This window comes from Ovis canadensis, chromosome 15, assembly GCF_042477335.2.
Source record: "Ovis canadensis isolate MfBH-ARS-UI-01 breed Bighorn chromosome 15, ARS-UI_OviCan_v2, whole genome shotgun sequence".
NCBI lineage: Eukaryota > Metazoa > Chordata > Mammalia > Artiodactyla > Bovidae > Ovis > Ovis canadensis.
This window is the reverse complement of record NC_091259.1, coordinates 51,807,150-51,819,182: the sequence shown is the minus strand read 5'-3', so window position 1 is coordinate 51,819,182 and position 12,033 is coordinate 51,807,150. Positions and strand designations below refer to the sequence as shown.

Genomic DNA, 12,033 nt, shown 5'->3' with positions numbered 1-12,033 from the left:
AGAGGCTGTCCCCTGAGTTACAGTCCTCAGTGGAGTCCCTGAAAAACATACTTAAATTTGCAGCTCTTATGTTGTGCATTTTTCCTTAAGGTGATACTCCCATCAACTATCTGGTTGCCCACAGAAGCACTTCATATAGGGAAGAGAATTCTTCATTACATTTATTAAAAAGTCACAGAGGCACTGCCTGGCACAGGCTTTGCCATAAAGTGACGTTGTCAGTGGGCCCCATCATACCTGGGACCCACCAGAACAAGTGGGGAGCAGAGTCCTAGATAACACAGCTGCTTTCAGCAGGACCAGGCCTTCGCCCTTAGGCTGGGGCAGGGCTGAGGCTGTGGTGGTTGTTTCCAAGCACGGAGAGATCCTTGTTTTCTTCATGAATGCTGAGCTTGGCCTCAATAGGTTTTATACCTCTGGAGGCCAGGGCTACAGCAGCTTCCAGGAAGTTGAGGGATATCATCTCAGCCCAAGGAGCAAAGAAAGCTCTGGTTTTGGCATATTAGAGTATAGGCTCAGCTGCTATAACAACAAAAAAATAAAGGGGCTTAAAAAGTGAAATGTATTTCTTCCTCAAAGAAAGCAACAGTCCAATGAGGTAAGCAGGTAGATCAAGGTAGATGGAGACTGTGCTCCATGAGCTTGTCAAATCACCTAGGTTCTTTGTACTTCCTGTTTCACCATTCTCTAGGATGTCATATCCATCAGCAAGATTAAAGTGGATAACCAGTAGGCTTACCTGTGTTCCTGTGCGGAGGAAGGGTAAAGACAGAGGAAGTGGAGGACAAGCAATTTCATTTAAAACCTGTCTTGGAAGTTTTATACATTATTGCCTTTCATAATTGATTGTCAAGAATTTATTCATAAGATAGCATCCAGCTACAGAGGAAGCCAGGGAAGGTGGAGAAGTGGATTATTACTAAAATTAAGGAGAAAATAGATACTGGCAACAATTAGCAGCCTCTGCCCCAGTTTGATAATGGCCTCTAGGGATTGATTACAGCCTCTCAGTCCTCAAACCGTATTGTGGGCAAAGCCTCCAGGAGCTGACATCTGACAGCCCTTCCCAGAGCCCAGGCATTCTTATTCTAGGAGGCCCTACAACACACATCAAATGTTAAAATGTATTCACAGCCTACAGTAAAGAGAGTTTTTTCTGCAAAATCTTGAAATTGTTTTCAGTTTTTCTTTTTGAATTATTTGGCCAAGAGTAATTCATTTAATCTACAATTGGCTTGGCTTTCTTCATCTTGCTAACAAAGATGACACACATGATTGTTAAGAACACAGTAACATTCAGTAAATAGAATTTCTTATAAAGTGAAGAGCTCTATCCAGCAAATTGTTTCTAAGTGTAATAAAATTTTAATGAAATTGTTATAAAATTAAGAGTTTAACATAATGGCATAGTTTATAGACATTTAACTAGATATTTATTTAAATTTTGTCATTTTTAATTCTAATGTGTTTCTGACATATTTGTGTAGGTCCCTGAAAAGCTCTCAGGCCCTCGATACCCTGGCTCTACTTTCTCGTGGATAAAGCAGTCCACAGGCCACCTGTGCAGAAAACATGCTACAGACCTACCTGCCAGGACAGGGCATGCTCTAGCAGGTGCCAGAGAACCTGAAGAATGGGAAGCAGAGAGGCCCCCCTGGGACTTAGAGAAGGCTGGTATTAATAGAATTAGGAAGGAAAAAGCAGAGCAGAAAGCTCAGAGCAGGTGTGGGGAAAGGTGTCAGGTACTTGGGCCAGTCTGAGGAGGGGTGGGGGAAGGTGGGTTAGACAAAATTTCCAGGTCTCATTGTCAGCATTAAATTGATGGTCATCCTTTCTTGAAACACAAACTTCCTTAGCTCCCCAGACACCACATTACCCAGTTTTCTTTCCATGTCCCTGGCTGCTTTGAGGAAGAATGTTAAGGGCACCGAGTGATGGATGGCCTGTGTGTAAGGTGATGCTGAGACACCCAAGTGAAAGTGTCCACAGACCACAACGTTTGTGGGTCTGGAGCTCTGAGAGTGGGCCCATGACTTTATCAGATTCCTCAAGATTTCTGCATCTGTTAGGATGCTTAGTTGCAGGTAAAAGGATCGATTTTGGCTAATTTAAGCAGAAATGAGTTTATTAAAAGATTTTTAAAGCATTTTGCAGAATTAGTGGGAAGGCCAGGGAACTGAGCTAAGAGCTAACTGGAGTGCTGAAGAAACTGCCACTGCCGTCAAGCACCAGGCCCTTCAGCTTGTGCTGCTGCTGCTGCCGCCATGGGAACCCCACCTCGCTGCAGCCAGTGCTGGCACCAGAGGGGTCTCTGCAGTCCCTGCTTTGCTTTGCCTTTCTTTTCTTTCTCTCTCTTTTTAAAAAATAACTACCACTGGACCAGTACCCAGGCTGCAAGGGATGCTGGGAAATCAAGTTTTATTGTATTCAGACTCAATAGTGAGAAGTGAGCTCTGCCTCCCAAGACTCCTGGGGTGGGGAATTCTCCAAAAATAGGAAAGAGGTTCAGGTTCCATTCAGTCAGAACGAATGACAAATATTCGCTACAATGTCTTTGCCCTGCACGATGACTGGAAGCCACTGGGCAGAGAGGAATGCTCAGGTTAAGTGACTGGGGAATATCGCTATATAAAGGATATTCCTGAAGTGGTGAGGGTCTAGAAGTGGTGGGCACTTTTCCCCCAGACCTCGCCTCAAACTTGCTGCCTCTGTTTCAAAGAACAGGCTGTGTTCACCCAGTAAGAAGCAGAGAGTGGAGTTCTTTCCTAGTGAGAAAGCTCCCCAGTCTGCTCTTCCCCACCTTGTGTCTTAAGGATGGTGGAGTCTGGGGGTGAGAAGACCATGAAGTCGGTTCAACCATCTCCACTGAAAAAACACTCCAGGACACAATTACTGGTAAAGAAAAGTGCTCTTTTTTTAATTTGTTCTTGAATGTGTAGGTTCTGTTAAGATCAGTGACACTTCCCCTTATAATGTTCCTTCCTCATGCCCCCAACCACCTTGGATCCGATGGCCACTTCTAGAAGAGGCCTAGCAGGAACTTACCCTACACAACCAACAGAGGGGTGCAGCTTGAGGAATGAGCACATGGCTCCAGAAGCAGCACCAGCTACTGAAGACTTTCCTCAAGGCAGCTCAGTCTGGCCTGTGACGCCCTTTGCCCTGGCTTGGTCAAGACTCCCTAGCCATGTCCCACTGCAGTGTTCCCTTGTTCCCTGTGTGACCTGAGCTTTAGAATTAGAATCACCATTACCACCTTTAGAGCTGGAGAGCCTCTGAGAGATCACTGTTTTCACATCTTCCACTCTACTTCCTCCCCATGACTCTATAGATGGGGAAACTGTACCCAAGGTCACACAGTTCATAACTGGCAGAGTCAAAACTTAGGTATCTAGCATCTCAAATAATACATCTTTCTGTCATACCTCCTTGCCTCCAAGAAAACAACCAGCATCTGCCTCCAGCTCAAGGAACAACTGGAGCAAGCAGGTGGTGGTGATCAGTACAGATGGGGACGACCTGGCTCAAGGGGCCAGGCTGACCCTAGTTGAACCCCAAGCAAGCAATGAATCACAGAGCTTCCTGATTTCCCTCCAACAGAATGTTATCAGTGGCAGATACCCACCCCAGATGGGATCTTCCTCCTGGCTAGAGCACTGATCCCTGCATGAAAACATGCTTACCATGATCCCATGCTCCTTCCCGGCTAAGGCAGGCTCTAATTGGTGTGAAGATCCTGGTGATGAGCTGCCCACCAGCTGGGTAATACAGTTTACCAAATTTCTTCTTGGTAAGACCTAATCCACATTCCTGGGCTGATTTATATAGGGCCTCTTAGCACACTAAAATCTGGCTAAAATCTCTGTGTCTGTGCTGGGAGAGACAGAAAGAATCACAGATGCTGTCCTCCCAGCAGAGCTCACACACTTGCTTGGCATGAGGAGATCTGAGTCCAGGAGAAGAAATGAAGTCAAAGAAAACGGGCAGGCACGAAGGGTGGGGGAAGGAGCAGCCATGCTTCCTCCTGTGCATCGGTCCTGAAGACGGGAGACCACAGGATGCTACCGATGGCGCTTCCTGTCCGTATCTCCAGAAAGGCTCAGCCTGTGTGGCTGAGAGGTAAAGAGGATAACCCAGATAGCTGCGGTGTCACCAAAGCCGAGTAAAGAGGGTTTTTCAAAGAGGAAGCGGTAGATGATGTGAAATGCTGTAGGGAGTTCATGACTGTTGAGGGCTGAAATGTATTCGCTTGATTTGGCAACTGGGCAGTCACTGGTGACTTTTATGAAAAACTATATAGAGGATGAAAGAGTGACTAGGAAGAATCAATAAAAAATATTTTGTTAAGAGAAATTTGGCTGACAAGGGGAAAATGTAAGTGTAACAGACTCTAAGAAATTTTATTTTAATCTTGGGGAGACTTTAGTTAATTTGTTATCTATGTGGAGGTAACCAGTGGAGAGTGTGGCTGAAGACCCTGGAAAATGGGAGCAGTGAGATAAGCGATAAAGCACAGTCTTGGAAGATGCAGAGCAGGATTAGATAAGTAGAGCACCACACAGGAATAACTGGCAGGGAGCTAAGGATGGATACACAGAGGCATGGGAGGCAAGAGGAGCACGTGGACAGCAAAAGTCTTGTTTTAGGGTCTCTCTTCTGTGAAGTAGGCAATGAGGCCAGTCATTTGCTAAGAGAAAAGATAAAGGGCACGCATGGAAAGCAGAGTAATAACAAGTCAAAGATACACCAATCAATACTGAGAGCCCAACTGAGGCTCTCAACTCTGAAATCTGTCATGCTTAGGAGCCCAGAAAGAGGGAGCTAAACACAGGTTGATGCAGAAAGTGGAAGAGGGTTGATAGTTCCAGCAAAAGCTGGAGAGGATGAGGAAGTTCAGGATGCTGAAAAAAGCATCAGTGTGTCGTGGGACATGGGTTTAGGCTCAGGAGAGGAGGAAGTCCAGGAGAAGACTGAAAAATTGGGAGAACAGAGAGCTAAGGTCTTGGAAACGGGTTGAAGGAGCAGGCAGTTTAATTAACAGCAATGGAACAGTGGGAGAAGAGGAAACACAGGGGATGTTAATCCAGAAAGGGCAGAGTCTCATTAAGGAGTTCAGAAGAGAAGATTGTAGGTGACACCATGGAGTGAAAGAGAAAGCAGAGCAGAGCCCAGGAACATATAGGGAGGGGTCTAGGTCTTAGGAGCAAGGCAAAGACCTGTTGCCAGAATCGGGTACAGGGAGCCAGAGTGCACCAGGGTTGACGGCAGGGTTCTCTGTGAAGACCTACAGAGCCTACAGAGGATCTGGTGGCTGCCACTTGCACAGACAGGCAAGATGCATAGCTGGCAACTGCTGGAAGTTAGGCAGAGTCAACCTACCTAGGTTCTAGAAGAGTGCACTACAATCTCCTCTGCATCAGCTGAAGCTAGCCCGTTCTTCTATTTCTCAGCATATCCAAGAAACCCAATTTCTCTTCTAGGACTGCATTCTGTACCTTACCAGAACTCATTGCATTTTCACTTCATGACTTTGTCAATGACCAAAGGACTTAACTGATTCCAAAATGGGACCACTATAGGAGTAACTCAAAAACAAGATCAGCTCAAATGTTAACAAAGAGCCATTAAAGACGGTCACGCAGCCAGTAGCCTTTTGTTTAATTTCTAAAACACCATGTTGTTTTCTGCATGCAAAAACAAAACAAAACTATGACTTCAAACACTGGTGTTAAGTACACAGGAAAAGCCAGGAGAGGGCAGTGCTGTGGGGTAACCAGTGGAGGAACGGGGGAGCCACACACTCCTGGTGGAAAGGACACCCTCCTTCCCACCCTCCCTGCTCAGGTGCCTAAAGGGAGCTTCTTGGCATGCAGGGTTCTCAGCAGTGGGAAGGGAGCATGTGACTCTCTACCACATCACTAAGGTCCCCTGGCCCAGCAGGCTACAAGTGGGAACAACACTGATACAAGGGAAGCCAAGCACTAAACTATATTTCTGCTTCATATTTGTGGTTTCCCTCTGGTCTTGGGGAAAGATGTCAATCAGGTTTGAGACTGTCACAGCCCTCACCCAGCTGCCCAACACAAAGCACGGTGAAGGTGATCCAGAGAAGGTGGAAAGGTGACCCACACAAAGGAAAAATGACCGAGAGGAGGAATTAATGAGGTAATTACAGAGAGAACCTTGCCAAGCCAACTAAATAGAGAAAAAGATTCAAAAATTGAAAGGGAAACGGCCAGAGCCCAAACCATAAAGTCATATGAGCTCCAAAGAGCAGAGGGTTATGCCCAAAGATTGCCTGGCTACTGGAGTATTCAAGACTTAGTTACCCCAAACCAGAAAACATGGTTATGGAAACCCATCTGCTTAGGAGAGCTTGGCATGTGCTGGTGAGAGAATGGTAAGTCAGTGGGCATAGTCTGCTTTGAAGTGAAGGTGCTCTTTCAGCCTGGGTGGAAAGGAAATGAGCAGTTCCATCCACGCACAAGGAGAGAAGAAATGTTTTCTCTGATCAAAATGTCCCCATTAACAAGGGGCCTACAGCCAAGAGTTTCCTTAAACTTCATCTCTTGGCAAAAACAAAGCCATGACCTGCAGCTCCCTTGAAATTAGCTAAGCCATTACAGGACCAGGGAGAGCTGTCTCCAGGCCAAGCCAACATCAGTAACAGGTTCCTTCTCAACCAAGCCCTTACCAATGAGGTGGCCTGACCCCCAGCATCTGTGTATGCCTTTTCCTCCCAAACTCCTTGCATGGACCATGACCGTCTATCTGAGATGTACCCTGGAGCTCTGCTCCTGTGCCCGTGACCCCCAGAACACTTCTCTCTGAATTCCTGGAGAAATAATATTCTGAAGTTGCTTCAGGGTCACCAAAGGACACTGAAGAGGCTTCTATCAGTTTTACATCCCTGACAGAACTTCCATGAATGCTTAGGCCTTGCTCCTGCCAGTCCCTCTGACCTTCTCCAACCTCCAACAAACAAAAGGGGGTGGGGGGCTATCAGCAGAGTCTTAACTTTTTCTTGGCTATGGACAGCCTGAGGGCAGGCGAGTCAGAGGACTCACACTGATCTTTGGCTCTTTGAAGTGGAGGAGTTGAGAGCTAGGATCTCTAAGCCGGAGGAGAGACCCAGCAGAGGGAGCTGGTTGTGGGTCATTCTCCTTGGCCCAGAACTTCCATATGTGAAGCAGACAGCAGCTTCCTCACAGTTCTCCCAAGCAGAACTCAGGGTCTGGACCTCTGAATGGGCATAATGAAGAGGTGGCCACCGATAATCACTTCTAGAAAGCCAGTTCTGACACCAAAGAAGAGCTCGCAATCCAAGGAAGTGGCACAGAGGGCACGCTCTGAGGTTAAAATCCTCTTAAGCCTGTTAAGTAGGATCTGAGCCTGAAGACCTAAGTGGTGTCTGCACGGCTCCCCAGCCCCATCAAGAATGCCACACTATCCAGAGCTCCACAGCGGCCACCTGCATCAGCATCAGGAGAGGGGACGTGAAGAACAAATACCCTGAAAACCGTGAGAACCCGAATAGGCACCAGCTGAGACCTATGGCCTCTAGAAGCCTCATTACCACACCCAGGGCAGGTGCCTCTGTCCGAGCAGGCCAAACAAAGGCAAATAGTGACAGTCTTTGGCTGTGCTAGGCCAAGGATCACAGGCCTGCAGTAGATATATCAGAACCTCTCTCCCTTCTTTTACCCTCTTCTGGGCCCAAGAGGAATTCAGATACATACGCTGCTCCTGAGCCCTGCACACTGAAAGGTGAGAAATGTCTGCCTTCGTCAGCAGGAAGAATTCACCAAGGAAGGATGGTCCTCCTGAGCCCGACCAGGCTTGGTCTTGTCAAGTGGACCCTACACATCTGACCGTTCTGCTCACAGGGAACACCCCCTCTTTGCTGTTTATTTCTGAAATCTTCTCTGTAGTGGATGCACTATGGCTCCCAAATAAATGCTGTAAGATGCAAAAGGCAAAGAAGGGCAGTACAGGCTCGACAAGAAGCGTCTCACGTCCACGATCCAAGGAGAATGCGCTGAAAGGTGGGGAGGAGGGGTCAACAGGAGGAGGCACCAGCTGCCAGAGTGCTTGGTCTCCTTCCAGCCCTCACACCTGGGAGATGCTGTTAGCCAGGCGAAACGACACTCGTTTTGCTCTTTCATTCTCCTGAAAGAAAAAAAAAATTTAGAATCAGAATGCCCAAATGTAGGGTTCATTAGTGTGAAAAGTCTAGACTAGGATTCCCCAGGGCCAAAGCGTTTTATTCCACCCCAGGGATGCAACTTCAAAACTCATGAAGCCACCAAGCACTGTGTGCCACGTGTCACAGGCAATGGGGGTGGCTAGGGGGACCCTGGCACACAGTGGGCAGGCAGTACACGTCAGTGGAATGAAACGGCATGGAACTGACGTTTCAGGTCTGCATGAGTGAGACCAGACGAAAGGTCAGAGGAGATCTCTTTCCTGCAAGCAACACCTCTCCTTCCTTCTCTACATCAAGGGGCCAAGAAGACTCTCCCTTTCTCCCAACCCAAGTGGAGATCAGGATTGAGACCAGGGCATCACAGTGTGGAATAACCAGCAGGAGTCAGGAGACCTGGTCCTGTTGCAAATTTTCAGGGTGACCCAGGCAGATACATCCACCTCTCTGAGTTCCAAGCCTCAGGGGTCACTGGAGTTGAAGAGCCCCACACTGCCTTGCCTTCCACTTAGGCTGAAGGGTGGGAAGTGACGGCTCCTTGTCCCTACTCTCTTGTGCCACCTGAGCTGAAAAGCCTCACTTCGGGTTACCCTGTACCTGCTGCCTGGGTGCCCTCCACCTGCCTAATCACCCACCCGCCTGCCAGCTGGCAGCAGCTTCTTACCATATGTCGCCGCCGCCTCTTGGGTTGGATGCCCTCCTGCATGTAGTGGGGCCACGGAAAGCCCTGGGGAGTGGAATACCCACTCTCACTAGACACCTCCTCAGAGTCTGAGTCCTCCTGCTGTGGCTGAGCGAACCGTTTCTCGGGGTAGATCTCCTTCAACCAGCCCTCAAAGAACACTTCCAGGCAGCGGCCTGCCTCTGCAACCTCAGAGTCGGGCTGAAGGGGGAGGAGAGCAGTGATGACCTGTCCCTGATCCACCAGACCATCCCTTCCAGGCTGCTCAAGAGCTGCACAAAGAGCACAAAGCCCCGCTGGGTCTCCTGGATGGCTCAAACTCTACATTTTCTCAGGACCCAGGATAATCCGTTTAGTGTCATCAACTCTCCAAGCAGAAGTGACCCTGACAGTTACCCACAGATAACGAGTCACTAACAACCCCCATCTTCCTCCTGAGTTCATGCTGAGGCCCAAATGTGGGAGGAGTTTATACACAGTCGCTACAGTAGGCCTCCGAAGGTCTGCTCCCAGGTCCTCATGGCAGCCCAGGCCCAAACCAGACACCCCTATCCAGCCATGACACTCCTGGGGTCACCGGAAATAGAGGAGAGGGAAAACAGGGAAGACATACGTAATTGAACTTCGCACAGTTCCAGAACATGAGGCGGACGTCTGATACCACCTCCTCCGGGGTGGTGTAGTGAGCTGGGTCCTTCTTTTGCAGCTTCCTCCGGATGATGGACAGGTCCATGGGCCTCTTAATAATCTGGTAGTAATGTCGGGCCTTGGGGGAGGAGAGGAGGGGAAGCAAATAGGAAGAGAGAAGTGGAGGAGAAAAGTGAAGGATAAGAAGGAAAAAGAGAGAGAGAATGAGTTGGAGTAGAAGGAAAAGAACCCAAGGAAGAGAAAGGCAGCAAGAAGCAACAGGTGGAGGGAAGGAAGGGAAGCGAGGAGTGCTTTACATGTCAAGCAGGTCTGACGCAACAGCAGCTGGGGGCTGTGGTGGCCAGGCCCCCCAGGTCCCGAGACCATGCACAAATTACCCCTACTTCCAGTGGCCACGCTCCGAGCCCACCCTGGGCCCTACCGCAATCCGCTCGAGGCCCAGGCCTTCTGCAGAACCAGCAAGCGCTTCCTTACCAGCGGGCTGACAGGTTCGTGGAAGGGCAGGCTGAGGCTGTTGCAGCACAAGGACAGCACCAGCTTCTCACACTTCTGCAGAAACCAGAACGGGCAGCCGTGTCAGTCCGCTCTGGCCCCACCTCAGTAAGAATTGACCATGGTGACCCTGGTGGCTCTGGCCCACAGGGTATGAGCCGCCAGCCATACCAGGGCACAGTCCAGCCTCCCAGGCCAGAGGAAGACAGCTGGCAGAAGGAAAATCATAGCGAACCTCCATGGGCCAAAGTCCAGGCATAGCGCAAAAGAGAGGTACCAGAGAGGCTTCTCATCCCCCTCAGAAAAGTCTCAGCCCCCATAGGCACAGGCAGGCTACCCCAGGTGGGAACCTTGTTCCCAGAGACCCCTGCCTACCTTCTGGTCATATATGCTCAGGCCAGGAGGGGCCCGCACTCCAGGCTGGCTAAAGCGGGCATTCTCACAGTCATACTCCATCTCAGGCTGGGTCAGGCTGCGGCACAAAGTACACACCCAGTCTCCCCTGCAGAGGCAAGTGAGGCCATGTGAGGCCTCAGCACGTGTCCACAGCCCCCTCCCTTGTCCCTCTACCCCGAGACAGGCTTGGGGTGGGGGTGGCATGAGAAACTTAAGTCCCCAGCCCTGCCCTACAGAGAATGGCTTCCTAGCAACAGGCTTGAAAGAAACTCAGTTAACTCAGGATTAGAGAATCCAGAAAAACAGGAGTTAGCAAGGGGCTGGGAGAGACATCAAGGGATAAATCTGCACAAGAGGAAGCTGGGAACAGAGGAGGAAGCTGGGAACAGAGGAGAAAGGGAAGCATCCGCCTGTCTGTGTGCAGAAGAAGCACAGAGAGAGCCACTAAGTCACAGACCTGCAGTTTATGCAGGCCAGAGAGGGGAGGAAGTCCCCCCCAAGGGAGCCCTGTGGGCTGGCCTGGAATAACCTCCCTTAGAAGACCACTGTGCCATCCAGGTCAGGGCCTGGGTTGCATGACTCACCCTGGGAAACTGAGCAGGGCTGGCAAGTGGCAGGAAAGGTGGTACACTTTGGGGCAGCGGTCACAGCACAGCAGCTCCCCGCCGTTGAGGCAGACAGCACAGAAATCCTCATTCTCTATGGGTACTGGGGGCCCCTTCTTGGCTCCAGGGGTTCGAGGAATGAGCCTGTGTTCTTCAGGAGATGCACTCTCCACCTCTGGAGGCTGCTGCCCAGCCAGAGATGTGACAGTGACCTTTCTTCCCCCCAGATTTGGGGCCTGGATGGCATCAGGCAGGTGGTCCTCGCTGACCTTGGGGAAGAAGTGAGTCTGAGCGGTTAGAGCAAGGCACCACATTGTTGAGGGAGGGAGAGGAAAGATGACCAGCCCTGGGCACCAACTTATTTCAGGACCCCAAACCAGCCAGCCCTAGGAACACCAGGACAGCTCAGTCCTAGTGTGCCCCTAACAGACCCCAGGCAGCAGGGGACAAGGTGTGGCCGAGCAGCAGCCCCACTCAGAGACTCAGAACAAGGCTGGAGCCAGGATTCTGCCAGGAGCAGAGAGAAAGAGAGGCTCCTGGACTGGGCCAAGTTTCAAGGGGAAGGCAGAGAAAAGCGGTACCTTAATGGACATGCTGGAGGACTCAGCACCACATTCGATGATCAGCAGGAAGCTCCCATCCTGATCATTCTTCTGTGGCTTCAGCTTGAACACCGGCATCTCGCCCGAGGAGGCGGCACAGATCTTGAGCCGCTCCAGGCGCACATAGGGAATCTTGGGCTCATTACTGAAGGGTCTAGGGCAAGAACCACATCTCTGGGTCTCGGACAGGCCATATCCCTTTGGCCCGACTGCTCAGTCAAGCTCATCCATGATCCCACAACTGAACTGCTCAGGAGCTCCTCAGTCCAACCCTCCACAGGCCCCTGTTCCAGCCCGCCACCAGCTCTGCCTGGTCAGTTCCCATTGGCCCCTGGGAGCCCTCTGGTCAAAGGGGGACCCCTGTAGAGGGGGAACTGCACCCAGAGTGCCTGCCTCACAGCACTG

At 50.2% G+C, this 12,033-nt stretch overlaps 1 protein-coding gene across 2 annotated transcripts in view; it reads right to left on the bottom strand.

Moving 5' to 3' along the window:
- Positions 1 to 2,892: 2,892 nt before the first annotated feature.
- Positions 2,893 to 12,033, bottom strand: part of TRIM66 (tripartite motif containing 66) — a 42,134-nt gene continuing 32,993 nt past the window's right edge. For both annotated transcript variants that reach the window (XM_069554483.1, XM_069554485.1), the window contains exons 14-20: positions 11,608 to 11,782; positions 11,006 to 11,295; positions 10,401 to 10,527; positions 10,008 to 10,082; positions 9,499 to 9,651; positions 8,868 to 9,086; positions 2,893 to 8,169 (exon numbers count right to left, since the gene is read on the bottom strand). In XM_069554483.1, coding sequence (XP_069410584.1) covers positions 8,110 to 8,169; positions 8,868 to 9,086; positions 9,499 to 9,651; positions 10,008 to 10,082; positions 10,401 to 10,527; positions 11,006 to 11,295; positions 11,608 to 11,782 — 1,099 coding nt within the window. In that variant the 3' untranslated portion in view covers positions 2,893 to 8,109. The remainder of the gene's footprint in view (positions 8,170 to 8,867; positions 9,087 to 9,498; positions 9,652 to 10,007; positions 10,083 to 10,400; positions 10,528 to 11,005; positions 11,296 to 11,607; positions 11,783 to 12,033) is intronic.